Raw genomic sequence first — 16,799 nt, forward strand, 5'->3', positions numbered from 1 at the left:
GATATCTTTTCAATATGGATGTCTTAATTTTCTGTCCAGGAAACGCCATTCCAGACTTCCCATTCCAAAAATAATAAGTAGTGTTCAGTCACATTTTATGAAAGCATCTTAGAATTTATATAAATAAAACTAGTGTACATTTCAAAGATTGTATAAAATGCTGGCGTTTTTCTTTTACTGCAAAGATCAAAGAACTGTTTAAAATTAAAATTTCATGAACTTTAAATTATGCATTTAGTCATAAAAAATACTGAAATAAACAAAAAAAAATTAAAGCAGCAGGTGTACCTTATATAGTAAGATAAAGTTTAATATATTTTATTAGCTTAAGGGACACAGAATAACTATCTAATCAGAACTTCAGGCATGCATTTACATAAATATATTAAATTAAGAAAAGCAATTATACACTTAAACATCCTTTTGTCTAAAAAAATCATTAAATCCACAGATTAACAATAAATCCAACTCTATGTATTTATCACTTCCAGATACAACTGTTCCATTTCTCAGATATTACACAAATACATTTGTTAGAATTTATATGCATTATACATATATTATATATTACATAATAGTGTGTATACATACATGGTGTTCAATAATATAATAATAATTTGGAGTTTTTATAGCACTTTTCATTTGAACAGCTCAAAGCGCTTTACAAGGATTGATTTCACTAATTTTTGGATGGGAAGTGGAGGCACAAAGATGCAATTATTTCAGGTTATATAGAATTTGTGACAGACAGCAACTAAATTCTCTTGTTGGGAACTTCAGTCCTGCTGTCTCCCTAAAAAGAAATGCACATATAGCATATGGAGTCTGTGTAGGTAGACTTGCAAAGACTTGTCTCAAACCAAGAAAGCACTTAATTATATTAATAATGTTAAGCACATGACTTCAGTGAGGCTCATATGCTTAAAATTACTTGTGTGCTTCCAGCTAGATCGGTGCCTGTATATGCTTAGTAGTATAATTCAGTTTACAGAAGATGTTTAAACCTAGTTTGAGTGATATTTTCTAAGCTATTTTCCCACATTTCAAATGTACATACAGCACCTGACAGCTACTATGAAATAGAACTAGTTGAACAGAGGAATGCCACTTCAGTAATGTTCTCAAGTGACAGAAGTTTGTTATTTCCTTTTCTGCTTGGATCCCATTACAATCTAATTGTTCTCAAAGGGGAATTGAAGTTTTAATTCTGCAGTATATTTTGTGGGGGACAGCTAATAGCATTTCTGGGTAGTTCACAGGGTAGGGTTACTGCTTCTGGTACTAATGGAGACCACTACAAGCTACATCTGGTGACTTAATACCAGGTGGTTTCTGCTCTCAGTATGTCTTGATATGAATTAAGTTCATTCTGCACAACACTTTTGACTGCCTAGAACATTTTCTTTTACAGCTCCTCCTAGGAACATTCAGAAAATGGGGTTGTTTGTTACTGCCTTGTGATGCAAAACACCCTTTTGTCCTACTGTAAAATGTATCCTACATTAAAAAAAAACCCCTGTATCCAAACCAGCCAACTCTCTCTGCCCTCTTTCCAAGAATACTGTGAGCACAGCCATTGTGTATATTCACATGCTTTAGCTGATACTGCCTTTCTGAAAATTCCTGGGAATTAAGCAGTTTTTAACTTATTTTTTACTTCATCACCAAAAAAAAAAAAAAAAAAAAAAAAAAAGGAAAATCTCATAGACCTTTGCTATATGATACACTGGACCCTCTTGATAATGTGTAACAGATGGAAAGTTAGTTTTTATCTGTAGAAATAAAACTCTTCTCCAGTAATGCAGCTTGCTGTCTGTTCAAGAATGTTTGTTTATGGAAGCCTGTCAGTGTGCAGTGGACAGTAGGTAAAGACACACATTATTTGCATGTAAGGCAAAATATTAAATGTTTGTGAATGTCTGTAGCATAGAATGATCACTAGATGACACTTTTTCAGTGCTGAGAGCTCAGGGAAGGAGGTGACTCACTCGGCTTTCACATCAGCTGGTTGCTGGACATTTAAAAAGCATCAAGAAGTCAGGCAGATTTTGTGTAAATTCTGGCAATACCAACAAGGAAACCCAGGAGTATTGGAAAGCTCTGTGGAGCTTTCTGCAGGGCTGGGTCTGCACTCTTATTCCACAAAACATTGGTGTAATGCTGCAGATGCAGACACGGAGAGGTCATGTGTGCACTGATGTCTGAAGTTAAGATCTTCTGCCAGCTAAGTGGATATCTTTTAAGGACTTAATCCTATAACTAATGAAGTCAATAGGAGATTATCAGTTGACATCAATGGGCTTGGAGTCAGGTCCTCAAAGATTAAAGTAATCCTGTACTAAGCTTTCAGGTGGCTTCTGCTATTTCACACCTATATGCCAAAAAGTACGTGCCTTATTTCACTGCATTACTCTGTTGCCAACAAACTTTACAGCAAAACAGTATTTTTTTTTTCAATGTTTCTGAAACTGCTTAGGGAAATATTTATTTATCAGGTTTTTTGTAGCCAGGACCCAGAATATTTGGTACCAATTTTCTGCAAATTTGAATTGAAATAAATTTAAAGGATTGGCTGAATTTTTTATGAGAATCTTACTTTTATTTTTTAATATTGTAAAATGAAAATAATTAGCTTTTATTTACCACCTTCTGTAATTTTCCAAGATGAAGGACACCTTTTAAGTTGGTCAGCAGATCAAAATGGCATCATTCCTAATTAAACTGATACACAAATAATCTAAAAGATAATAAATTAGAATGCATGGATGTCTTTTAAGAATTTACATGATTAAGGAGAAATTAGCAGAACAGGCTGTCCTTGGACATTTTTTTCCATGAAGAACTAATCTTATTAGAATTAGAATTACATGTATAAATACTCATTTTCACCATAGTGCAACTTTTCATCTGTGGAGAGACTTGTTAATATTTTTAGTGTCTCTATTTTGCATAATTTTACAGGAAAAGGTCCTTGTTTCTCAACCCAAATTAGAGAAAATGTGTACTGAAAAGCTACATTTCATCATGCTAGGGATGGTTTTCAGTTAAGGCATCTGATCACTGGATTGCAATGGGCAACTTTGTGATAAGCACAATGTCTGAAGTGATTTCTGCCTTCCTCCAGCTTCAGTCTGTGCCTGAGCTGTGTGAGGCTGGTACTCCTTAACTGTAAATGCCCAGCTAAGACACAATGCTAGAAGTCACTGTAAAATAACAAAATTCTGTGGAATGTCCAAAAGATAAAAGCCTCAGCTGCTGGGAAGATTTTGATGCACACATCTGTCAGGCGCACATATCTGTCAGGCACTTTCAAAAATAATAAGCACCTGCAGCAGCCAGGGATTGTTGATGTTTGCTGTGGGTCTAGAAAAGAAGGAGCTGCAAAACCAAATGTGGACAAGTGAGTGAAAGAAGGAGATACACAGAGATGTCACATCAGTGATATAGAATTTATATTCTTATTTGTACCTAACTTATACTTTGTTTGCATGAAATAGAATAATGTGTGAGGATTTAAAGGTGAAGAGGGCAAAAAGGGTTTGGATCTGTGTCCCTGTCTGTTAACAGAAGAAATTTATTCCCAGAGGGGGAGGCTTTGAGTTAGTATTTCTTGCTGGGTGCAGTAGAAAAATGAGTTTACTGTTTTTCTGAAATGGAGTGAAACAATTTGGAGCTGATTTTGCGTAACATCTTTTTGTCTCCCTACTTATCTATGGAGTAAAGATGTCTCTCCTTATATTCCAGTTATATGCCTTCCTTCTGATCAGCAGAATTAGAAAGAGAAAGATGAGTTTTCTATCCCAAAATAATAAAGCAGGGGTTTAACACTAGCAGGCATCAGGGAGAGTCATGTTTCTTGCAACAGGTATGTTTGTTCTCCTTTAGCAGCAGAAAAGCTGAAAGAATGCTTGAAATGTACAATGTGTTGGGAACAGAGAGGCAGTATCTCCGAATAAAGGAAGAAATGAATGGAATAAAAGATTAGGAGAGAGAGACACAGAGGCAGAGACAACTTGAACACATACATAAAATCCTTTCTGGAGGCCCTTATCTAATTGCCTCATTTATCTAGTTTCATTTATAAGCTCAGTTTTATTCTGGGACACTCTTGGAGGTTGTGTGAGAATGGCTGCAGAATGACCTAACTGGCAACAGGCTTTCTACAGACACTTTTTTTTTTTTTTTGTATGCCAATTCTCAGGGCAATTACTGCATTGCCCTTTTTATATCAGCATCTTGGGTGGCTAGGCCTGGGGTTTGCTCACTCTTTTTAATAGTATAATTTCTTTTGATAAATAAGCAGCTAGGATTTTTTGTGTCTTTTTTGTTTATTTTTTGGTTTTTTTTATGAGAATACTTCTTTTCCACTGGGACTTCCTATGAACATGTGAGCTTAATGCAGATGCCTGCTTTTACACAATATAAAAGATGATTTAAAAATTAATCAAAACAATTTCACAAGCTATCTCACTCTCCCTCTAACCTTCACTTAGATTATTTCTTAATTTTGAAGTTTTTACAGAATGACTCAGAGCATATTTTTTTTTTAAATAAAACAAACTGAAGAATTTTACTTAAATTTTGCTTAATTTTTTAAAGCGATTTTCTGGGTGTAGCACAGTCAACTTGAGTTTTTGCTGTTGATTTGAATGAAGCCTGGATTTAATTCTTAGCTCTTACTGGAGTTTTATTTTTGGCTTTCACTAGTAAATGAAATTGTTTTTACTAAGATCAAAACTCCAAAATCACTGTTTTTTGTTCTCTGCATGACTGTGGCATATATATATATATATATATATATATATTATTGTGAATCTTCAATTTAGATGCCATCTGTGGTATTTTTTAAGGCACTAAGCAGTGAGAAAAGAACTATCACATCTTCCCAGCTGGTTGTTGAAAATAACGTGTCACAGTGGAGTTAAAGTTGGGTTTATTTTTAAATATATTTCATTGAAGAAAGTGTTAAAGATGTTATCTCTGTCAGGTATTTAAATGTTTCTAAAATACTTCAGCGACTTTCTTGCCTTGCTGGTTATGAAGAGTGTAATGAAACCGTGCTATGTGACAGATTTAGACAGCTGGCTCATTCATGAGAAGTTCACATTTTTGTCACCCACGTTGAATAAGGAAAGATTAGATGCTAAGGTCAATTTACAAAAATGGTTGTCAGGACATTTTTTAATTGTAAAACTTCTTGTGATGGAATTCAGGGAAAAGACTAAAGGCAGAAAGCAGTGGAGACAAAGAGCTGCTATTAACCTACAGATGCTACCACAGGGTTCATTTTAAGATTGGTCACACTGCTTAGCCAATGAAGTGTTCGTGTGACTATAAGGGACCACCCTTTTCTGGGGTGAGAGGGCAATTTGGTCTTCATGCTCATTTAATCCCAAGATGTCTTTCAATGGACTGTCAGTTGAATCTACATTGTGCAAAATTATGCATGCACTTTTTAATGCAGACCATTGTTCTCTGAGCACTTAACCAAGATTTCTCAACCAATTTCCATTTGGCATGAGGTCACTCGAAACCCAGGCAAACATATATGGAAGGCAAATGTAACTGTCTGTTCCTCGGAGCTGGAATGTGTGAGACACACAAATAAATGCAAGTATTGGTTATGCTGTAATTTCAGATTTGATACTCACTAAATTAACACTGACAAATTTCTGTAAGGGAAAATTTGTTGCATGTTGCTGCCTTGGAGAGATGATTTTACTACTGGAGAGTTAACATGGTGAAAGTCTTTTAGATCTGTTTGGCTGAAGTGTTGTCAATTGTTGATGCATGAGCAGCTGCTTCTTAGGACCACGGGATGTGCACACTGGGGCTGCTCTGCTTCCTTTCCTTAGGCAAGATTTTGCAGAAGCTGCAGTAGGTAGTTTGCAGGTAGTGCAAAGGAAACCTGATAGTTCGTAAGTAGTGAACAAAGAAACTGCCAGCAGAGCTGGAGATGAGGGCACCAGTTCTGCAGGTACATCTAATTAATTAATACCTTAGAAAACCTGACTACAGCACGTACACCACATTTATTGATACATTTACAAAGACTGATTCTGTTGGCTCCCCAAGGAACATTTAGCATTCATTTGACATGAACTTCTGTGAGTTTTGCATCGTACACAGGCAGCACACGCTCGAGTGAGCTCTGCCCAGTGTGGCAGAGTCTGCCCATGCATCACCTCTTACACTGTCCTGCTACAGTGAAAAATCACTTTATGGACACTTTTAACACATGCTGTAATTTTATTATGGTTGGTGGGTGTTTGCTTTTTTTCTCATCTGGTGTAAATGAACACAAGTTGACACAAGGGTACATTTCTAGATTAGATCCACAACACATTGAAGTGTGTGTGTGTTTGCTCTCTCTTTCCCAGTCTTTCCAATTAAGTTGGTGAAAAATGTAACTTTAGTATTTTACAGGACATGGTAAAGCTGTCTCATCTAGGTGATGTCTATATTATAAAAATAAAATAAAATAATATAAATATGTAACATGAACCCAGTGCCCATCGTTAAATAAAATATATGATAAAAAGCAGACCTTCTAGGATGACTGGTTTTGAAATATGCGAATATAATTTAATTATTAAACACTTGAAACAATCTTGATATTAAGCTGCGATAACCAGATTTTTGCATCTATGCTAGATAAAGAAATAACATTCTGTAATAGAGTTACATTGATGAAAGTGAAGGTTACAGTCTTACAATGAATTGCCTAGATAGGAATGCATTAAGCAGTTCTGAAATATTGTCTCATGATGGAGTTCAGTTTACCTTAGAAACTATTACAACTGGATTTTATTAAGTCCAGCAGTTTATACAGCGATGTTTGGAAACTGCTTTCTCACTGCTATAATCAGATAGGTACAGGAATGAGATTTCTGGGATGTCAAAGAATCCATTAAGACATCAGGAAAGTCCTTTGACGAGAATGTGTTTTACAGTGGAATTGCTTCGTAAACTATTTCTCATGAAGAAATAAATATTAAAAAAAGATTCCACTCTCTGCAAAACCGTACTTGTGCTAGCGGCTGCGTGTGTATGTGTGCACATATTGGATATGGGGACGTCTGTGGAGACGTGCAGGCATATTTACACACATACAAGGGGTTTTTCTGCACATTGGTGGATATTACACTTAAATTAATAAAGTAAATCAAATCACCGGTGTTTGTTGCAGGATAACAGTCTTTCAAAAATGACAGGATTCAAAACAAATGCCCGTTGAAAGTGGAGTTTCCAAATAGTCCCAGAAACTATACAATGTAGCTGGTTAGGTCCAGCAAATAGGATGTCATGTCTAGGATCTGATCAAGAATACCTGCCCTCGTCACTCTTCGGATGTTTCTATCCACTTGTTCGCACTGGGGGCCCAGATAGCCTTTTTTACATAAGCATTTATTGGGCCTTACACAGACACCTCCATGTCGACAGGCTGGGTCACATTTTGCTGTGGGTGAAAAAAACAGCGATTTTCTAATTTGTTTAGAACATCACAAACTAAAAAAAGATACAGTGCACGTTCATTTAGAGCTTTTCTAACCTTGTTGTGATAACACTTATAAATTAAACACAACACAGAAAGGACGAAATATTAGCAGTGTTGAAAGTATATTTTTTAAACTTTTAGAATATGAGGGCGAGGAAGTAATTTTGTGTATCTGTGAGGATGTCCCCTCAAATAACAAATAACTCAATAACAGATTTTTTTTGAAATGTCCAAATCCCATATTCAGATTTCATTTAGGAATCTCAGGCAAGCACCTTTATATACTTAGAGTTCTATACTACACATGTGCTTTAGCAAAGCAGACTACACCTGAGCAGTGAACCAAATGCACTCCTTTGGCTCTTGAATCACTTAATGCTGGGACCAAAATTAAATTGCTAGTGGAGAAAAAAGAGCCAGGGTATTTTTCAACCATTTTTATCAGTTATAGAAGTTTCAAAGTTTTCCCCTCTCTTTAGCAGACGCCTGATGATTTATCTATAGAGGTCTAGGCTAATCAGCTTGCTTCAGTCTTTCAAATATAGCTCCTATTTTAAATTGTAGCCACTGTTAGCAAAATTAATAATCAATAACTTTAGTTGTGGAAGTATTTTCTTCTGGGGTAGTCACAGCACTATGATATATATATAATGTATATAATGTATCTTTCTTTTTCTGCAGGTGTTATACTGCTTAATGTTATCTATTGCAATGAACTTTAATATGGATTTATGAATATTTATAATACACTCTAGAAATTCAGGGTTTTTTATTTTATCCAAGAGTTTCTTAACTACATGAAAATGAAACTAATACCTCATAAAGTAAATTTTGTTATTTAAACTATAACAGCTTGAGGTTCAACTTAGAACATCCCTATTAATTGTTTTGTGGGATGTAAGGAAGGAAGATCTTTAATCTACATATTTTCTGTGTCTTTCTTGTTCATTGTGTCCATCAAATCATCTATCATAAAGCTGTGGTTTTTAAAATAAAATGTACAAAAACTAAAAAAATCTGCATTGAATTAGTGAAGTGCAAAAGATGCAATGGAGATCTGCAGTTCTGATTTACCATCTTCCCTGACAAGTCACCTCTCCTTGACACTGACAGTGATAATAGTGCAAGTGGAAGGTGAATGTCCAAACACAGGACATATATTGACTGCATCTCCTTTCATTTGAAAATCTTAGTGGAAAAAAAAAGAATACTGTTCTCATTTTTATGCTATCAATTGTATTCTGCACTGGCTCACAATGCATTAGATGAAATCAGTATTTTTTAATGTTGTCTTAGAACTGAAGGCCATATTGGTCAACATATACTGAAAATTTCTCTGAGCAAATAAAAGCCAATTATGACATGTCACTGCTTTTTTCAGTTGTTGCTATAAATCTGTATACAAACCAGTTCTGCAGAACTCTCCTTCCCAGCCTTGATTACAGCAGCATTTTCCTGTGGGAGTGCAGTGCCCGTTCCGACAATGCCTTGAGCATTCAGATGTCAGTATCTGTGCAGGCTGAGCTGTTCTTTTGCATTCTTCAGGGACTAAAGGCCTGAATAAAACCACACAAAGCAAAGAGTTAAAAGTTGGGATCAAGAAGAAAAATTTTGACTTTTTTTTTTTTTATTAAAGGCCTGATTCTCTGCTGTAACATTATCAGTGGAAGAAATCAAGATTTCTTTTTTCCTCAGAAAAAGCAGTAAGCCCAGAGATGATATGTTACAGTACAGAAAAATACAGTGCAATTTGCTATTATTTCATGTAACTGCCTTCAGAGATCTTCCACAAGATTAAGCAATAGTCCTTGAAAATTCTTGAAGCATGAACCTGCCAAAACCAGCTTGCTGAAGGTTTATCTTCATAAAGCTGCCAGCTTATCTCAGGCAGCATCTGAAGGTTGGTTTTTTTTTTAATTTCTAGCTGATCTAGATTTCCCCTAAGAAAGGGAGAAGAGTAACGTGAACAAGCTTTATGTCATGCATTATGATGTGTCATAATTTTGCAGAAGTATTTCCTCTGTCTACAAATTCAGTTTTAAACTGTTGGCTTTCTATTTCCATATTTCCATGGAATGATTTTTGGATTGTGCATTCTGGATGCTTAGTTAAGAATCTGAACATCAGAAAAGACTTCTTCACCCTGAGAGTGACCAAGCACTAGCACAGGTTGTCCAGAGAGTTGTGCAGTCTCCATCATTGGAGATGCTTGGAAGTTGTCTGGACATGGTCCTGGGAAATTGGCTGTGGGTGGGAGTCCCTGTTTGAACAGGGAGATTGGACCAGGTGTCCTCTGGAGGTGCCTTCCAAACTCAGCCATTCATCATTGAGTGATCCTGTGCAATGTATGCATGAAGGAAATTCTGGTTCAGATAAAATATTTGTGACCCTGGATGTTTTGGTTAGGATGATAGGATCATCCAAAGGCTAAGATTCCCAGTAGAGGTACCATGTTTTGTCTCTGCTGTAGGTTTGGTTGCACAGGTACAAGTTTGGAAAAGAACGTCAGGATCCCGCAAGTGATCTAATCAAGTAATTGAATAGGAGCATAATGGGAAATTAAGTTAATTAAAGACAAATACAAAGTTACTCATTCCCAAGGAAATCGTCTTAACTACTGCCATACATACTAAGCTTGAAATGAGCAGGAAAAAGATTTTAATAGTTTCATGGAGAGCTTAGAGAAACCTTGACTAAATGTCCAACTAGAATCCAAACAAACCAAAACAAAATTCTATGAGATGAATAGAATAGAATAGAATAGAATAGAATAGAATAGAATAGAATAGAATAGAATAGAATAGAATAGAATAGATCATTGTTCATTGTACTGACATCAGTATTAACAGCCCAATTATATGCAAGCAGCTGGAATGGCAGCTTGCACACTGATTACTCTGACACATATTAAATTTCTAAAGTGACACTCCTGTGCAGATGAAAGGATATTTTTTGGGGGTCTGAGAAAGATCAGGCATGATGGAGGTGCGAAAAACAGTGACAGAAAAAAAAGAGGAGAAAAATTTGGCATTCCTGTTTATCTCCCATTTCAACATCAGAAGAAATATCAAGGGAAAAAATTAAACTAAAGAAAATAAAATAAACTAGGTGAACTTGTGGCTCCTAAGATATCAAAAGATATCTGAAGCCCATGTTCTACTAGGATTTTAAATAGGTATTTCTGTGCACAATGGGGCCAAGTAATATTTGATAGGGCAAATAATTTTTAAAAAATAAGCATTCATACCTAAGTCCCTCACTGGCTGGCTGGGCTTACATTTCCCCCTCCCATTTTGACATGCATCTTGTTATTGGTCCACTACAGGGCTTCTTGCATTTTTCCTTGAAACAGTAATACAGTACAGGCCCACTGGTTTGTTTCAGCATAGCACTTTCTCTGCTCAGTCTTAATTACTACCATGATTATTTAAACATCCACACACAAGAACTGGTTCCCCAAAGATGTTAAGGACAGAAGGAATGTGTAGGTGCTTCTTTAGCATAGCACCAAGTCCTGATTTCCAAAGCATTTCTGAGAACCAGGTTGAAGTCCTGTATTATTTGAGGGCTTTAAAACATATTTCGACACCTTTGCTGCAGCATATTTGAAACCCTTTCAGTTTTACTGTTTACATATTTCCACAGCTGTCTTTTAAATAGAATGCATTATTTTTTTGACCTGTAAGGAATTCCAGTTCTGTAATGAGCAATGAGTGTATTACATATGATCTGGTTAAGAAAGTTTCTACCTTTAAAATTTATAAGCAATATTCACATGCAATACTGTTTTGGAAATGGTTCTAGAAAATAATATGATTTTCAGTGGAGACTTGTTCAGATTTAAAGTAAAAAGATCTGTCTTCTAATTCATACATCTGGAAAAAAATTCTACATTTGAATTTGTTCCTGTATAGCCAATTACATAGCATGCAACATTCTTTATCTGTCACTATTTAAAGCTCATTTATTTCAAGTTACTTTAAATGGGAGGCTTGTCTTTCTCTTGCTCAAACAAAAGTACAGTACAGTGTTTAGAAGGAAGCATAACCTCAGGCTTCTGGAGCATCTCTTGGAAAAGAGCTCCAGTGGCATATCTTTAGCAAAGAATGACCTCATAAGTCACACAGATATTTTATTTGGGAAGGTAATGATTTATTTTATTAATAGATGTGAAGTATTTGTCTATGATAGTGCTATAATATGTGGTCCTTTTTGTATGCAATTAGAAAGGTAGAAGTCACACTTTTTTGTATCCAGCTAAGCATGGCTGGTCACTTTTATGATTTAAAGTTTTCTACCACTCTTGGTACTTGTGAATATAACCTTGCCTTTTATTCTACCATCAATCAAGAACTTGCACTCATCAGCCTCGGATAATATTTATTAATGGTGGGGTGGAGTAGAAACAAAGATGGAAAAAATTCTGGTTGGCAGGATGCCTTAGGAGAAGAGGAATACAAATGCAGCTGCAGCAGAATCCTCGTGTGTGAGAATCGCTGGTTTTCCTTAGCTGTGCTCTGGGAAAAGCCACACTTCTTTCTCAGGGACCAACACATATCAAGAGAAAGCCTCTGCCCCACAGTGCTCACACTGCATTCCTAGGGCTTGGAAGGGGTGGAAATGTTCAGGCTCAGCACAAGCTGAAGTGAATCTCACAAAGATAACGTAAGTCCTGACACTGACTGTTGGGACTCTCCCGCACTTAGACAGGACCATGATTCTGTTTATATAACCAGTGCTTCACTGTGTCTCCTGACGTGGAAAATGGAGGGGAATAGATGGAGCCCCACTCTGGGCTGGAGAGAATTTTTTTTCCTTGTATCCCTCCATCTATAAAACTCTAAAGGGTACAGCTTGATTACTCTTACAGTAAGCACTATTTGGTCCGCAGAAAGTCAGCCAAAAATGTAGCTGATAATGACTATTTATATGGTCTGTACAATTCTAGTTATCTTAAAGAGCTGTTCATATATACAGTAGAGTACAGTATATCTTGCTTGTTAAAACAGGCTTTCATGAAACTGTATAACAACTCTAAATGTATGGAACATGGAGGAAAAGTTGTACTGGGGACTGGGGCCTCGCTGGATCCCTTCGCTGACGTGTGCAGTGAGCTGGGAATTCTTGACTGTGCAATGTGTAAAAAAATTTTTGCTGCCTTACCATAGCTAGCAGGAGAAAGCAGTCTCCACTGTTTAGAGGCATATAAAAGTCCAACATGCTTTATTAGATTAAAACTCATCCTGGCATAGCTCAGGGCTTCATGCTTTCTTTAGTGCATCTCTTTGCAGCTCCACTAAACACATAGAGTGATTTAATTGCTGTATGTGCTATCTGTAACTCAGATGTGCATAAATGAATGCAAATGGAGGGCCAAACTCAGCAGTAAAACAATGGTACTGAACAGAAAACAATTCCTGCACCAGGCTTTTGACACAATATCAAAAATTTCTACTTCCTTACTAAAGTGAGGGAAAAAAAAGGTAGACAAAATTCCTGGATGTTCAGATTCAAACAAGAGACACTGCTGTAGAAATCTTGATACAAAATATATTGAATGTTATGCTTCAATTACCTGCACATAAGATTTAGGTATTAGAATGATACTTAAGTATATCACCAACATTTGTGCATTAGGTGTTGAGGTTTTTTCCTTTATAAGGGAAAATGTCAAGAAAAAATAATTTTGTTTCACTCCTTGTCATAACCTAAATTTACTACTTGTCATAGAATAAATATAGCATCTCTTCAGGTACAGCTTCTAAAATTAAAAAGTATACCTTTAGTCCTGGGAGAGATGCCAAAAGCTCGTTACTTGCCTCCAGATTTACTACATGGGAATAATGTGGAAAAAACTCATGGCTTTTAAGATTTAAACTCAGCAGCATATCAAATTTATTCTTATATGGTATACTTGTTCATGACCTCTAGTCTTAAGAAATTCTGTCATGTTTGAAAACTAGTCCCTAGTGAAGTCTGTATCAATGTTAATAGCTAAGAGGTCAATGCAATTGCTAAACAGTTTGTATTACTGTCAGGGTGGTCATGAAAACAACACCTGCTGCATGAGCACTTGGCAGCTGGGTCAACAGGCACTGTGGGAATTTATCAATTTAGGGGGCCACTTGCATAACACTTTGACTGATGAATTGGGAACGACTGGCTTACTGGGCTAAAGCTGCTCTATTATGTGTGACTTTCTTTAGGATGGCAGAGGCTTCCTGCAGGCTCCAGAAAATAAGCAAAAGATAAACTGAGCTGTTTTTTTCCTTATAAAGCGATAAAAAGTGAGAACTCCTTCATAGCCAATGCTAGAAAGACGTTAAGAAAAGGGGAAAAAATATGAAACCAAAACAAAAACTTTACAGTCAGTGAGCTGTGATGTGATTGAAAAAAATCCTTAGGTTTTTCCATCGAGGTTACAAAGGAGTTTTTGTGAAGTACTTCTGTAAAGTGAAACTCTCTAGACTGGTATTCGCAAAAAGCTCTAATTTCTCTTTAGTGTCTCTTGTGGGAATAGTAACTGCATGTGGGTAAGTAAATGAGATAAGAATTTTGCATGCTCCGGCTAAACTAAACATAATTAGACATTAATTCTGGCTTTCCATTCCCTCAAATGACTTAAGGGATAGTAACTTTCTGAACAGAAAGAAATCATATGGCCCACCTGGGCTGGTGAGTGCATTCAGCAACAAAATTGGCTCCTTCTACAGATAGTTTCCAGTAGGAGCTTTGGAGTTTATCTATAACCCATCAGAGCTGAGTATCTTGATGCAGATTACTCTAAAACTGTGTGCTTCCATTTCCACAGGAATTAAAGTCTCAAACAGAGCTTCACTTTAATAAACGCTTTTCTTCTGTTGTACCACTGTCGTACTCCTGACTCATATTAAAAAATCAAATCACTAATCGTTTTCTGAAGAGCCTGAACAGCATCACAATGAGGTATGAGCTAGGTATTGTCCCTTCATGTCTGAAATCAGGCTGTTTGGAAAAGTTCTCCGACAGCGGAAATCCCGGAAGGTGATGATGGAAAGGATGATAAGTGGAATTATATACTCTGGAGGGGCATGAAAGAGGAGTGAGATGGTTTGAATCAAGTTCAAGTTTCAATCCAACGGGAAGCAGCTATTCCGGTTGTTGATATGAAACACATTTAAATCCAGATCTAGAAGGTGTTACAAGGACAGGAAGAGGAAATCTTCTTCGTATGCAGGAACACTTACTGAGGCTCTGCCCTCTTTCATAAAAATCACCTGCTGGTTTCAGTGAGCCATCCTGGTCAAAACAATTACTCATCCCCTTTGGAATCACTGTATGGGTGGTGGCAAACTCTTAAAGCTTCACATTCAAAATTTCACAGCACACCTTTTAAAAGGAAAACCTTTGCATTGTCTGTCATTTCTAGACTCTTCCCTGGATATCTTTCCTTTTGTCTGTAATTTCCTTAGAAATTAAAGTGATCATATTATAAGTACTCTAAAAGAAGACTTACAAAGCCTCTTTATAGCTGTTCTTCCACCTTCCAAAGTTTATTTTCTTACTTCTTGGTCTAGTAATAATGTTTAAATTACAGACTGCATGGACCTATCAACAGATCTTACTTACTTAAATATTCATTTTCACAGTTGATTTTCTCCTCTCATCATGCTAGAAAAATGATTACTTTTTCTTTTCTAATGGGTTTGTCTCCTATTTTCTCTGTTATCGACTAACTGGAATTTTTTGATGTCATTACATTTTCTACCTCATTGTTTACTTAGGTGTTTTTTCTTTTCAATTCATCAATACTTTTGTGATTTATATTAGTATGTATTTTAAGAAACAGAAAACACTACAGAAAAGTTATGAAACAGAAAGTAGAACACTAGATAATAAAAATGTTTTGGTTTTTGGCCACAAAAACAATTTACAAAATGCTAATATTTGCACTGACCTTCAGGATATCTGACTGACTCTACCTTTTAGCTGAGAAGAACGTAAGTCTTTCTCCCTAGTTTCTCACTAGTTCCAATTCCTGGAAAGAAGTGGTAACGGGTTTTTTTGATAATCATCAAACAATGGATTTATTTTTCAGAGACAGTTTTAACTTAAGAACTTCTTCTCTTAACTGCCAATTTAACTAATGTGCCCAATATTGGTTTTACATGCTTGTAATTTTTAATGTTTCCCACATCTCCTCCATCTTCAAAGCTAAATATGCTATTGGCTCTACTCATTTCTCTATGGAATTTTTGGCAATATGTAGTATATCTGTATTTTGCAGCACCTCACATACTTAGGGCTTTTCCTTAATCACTTCATTGTCCATGAGCTCTCAAGCATTAATGCATCACTATAACAACCTTTTTACAAAGAGAAGGATTATTTCACTCTGTACTTTCAGTAGGAGTCTATTTAGTTATTGATATGAAGTATTTGGAAGAACTGAACAAAAGTTTTACTGTGGTACCTGGACTTCTGTACTTCAAACTGGTTTGATAATTGTGGGATTCAGAACTTCTGTGTTGATCACGTTCATCAATTTGTCATGTATCACCTCAGTTTAATATCTCACTTCTGTTATATTTGAAGGAGAGTTTTAGGATGGGACTTTCCCATTGCTGCGTAATGCAAAGGGTTTTCTGGATTACCCTCATCTTCTGATCTTATAATGTTTCAACCTGCCCACTTAATTGGATTCTTTTTCTATATCCAAGTAGGAGATTTCTGTCTTAAGCTACATTTGAGACAAGAAAAATCCAAGTCATAGTTATGTTTGAAAACAGCTTTGGTTATGCAGTAGTTTTCTTTTAGACAAAAGAACATGGCCTCAAGCTGTGCCAGGGGTGGTTCAGGCTGGACATCAGGAACAATTTTTTCACTGAAAGGGTTTTTAAGCACTGGAATGGACTGCCCAGGGAAGTGATGGGGTCAATGGAGTCACGATCCCTGGAGGTGTTCAAGAAACACCTGGACATGGCACTCAGGGCACTCAGTGCTCTGGTTTAGTTGACAGGGTGTTGATCTGTCAAAGGTTGGACTTGCTGATCTTGGAGGTCTTTTCCAACCTTAATGTTTTTTATAACCTAAAAAGACCAAAAGAAATAAAATCCTGCACATTTATGTAAATTCTTTTAAAATAAAAGAAAATTTTGTAAGTTTGCAGCAGCTTACAAATGACCTCTAGCAGAAGAAGGTTGGGCTTGCATGGAATTATTAATTTTCAGCAAGGGGCTACTGCAAGGAATGATAATTTTATTCTTCTACACTGCCCCAGGCATGGAGGATTCTCTTTGCAAATTAACAGGTCTGCCAGGGG

At 36.3% G+C, this 16,799-nt stretch overlaps 1 protein-coding gene across 1 annotated transcript in view; it reads right to left on the reverse strand.

Moving 5' to 3' along the window:
- Window positions 1–302: 302 nt before the first annotated feature.
- LOC116996330 (hedgehog interacting protein) overlaps window positions 303–16,799 on the reverse strand; it is a 75,593-nt gene continuing 59,096 nt past the window's right edge. The window contains exons 12-13 of the mRNA XM_033059788.2: window positions 8,906–9,054; window positions 303–7,459 (exon numbers count right to left, since the gene is read on the reverse strand). Of these exons, the coding sequence (XP_032915679.1) occupies window positions 7,266–7,459; window positions 8,906–9,054 (343 nt within the window). The 3' untranslated portion in view covers window positions 303–7,265. The remainder of the gene's footprint in view (window positions 7,460–8,905; window positions 9,055–16,799) is intronic.

The sequence above is a fragment of the Catharus ustulatus genome, chromosome 5, assembly GCF_009819885.2.
Source record: "Catharus ustulatus isolate bCatUst1 chromosome 5, bCatUst1.pri.v2, whole genome shotgun sequence".
NCBI lineage: Eukaryota > Metazoa > Chordata > Aves > Passeriformes > Turdidae > Catharus > Catharus ustulatus.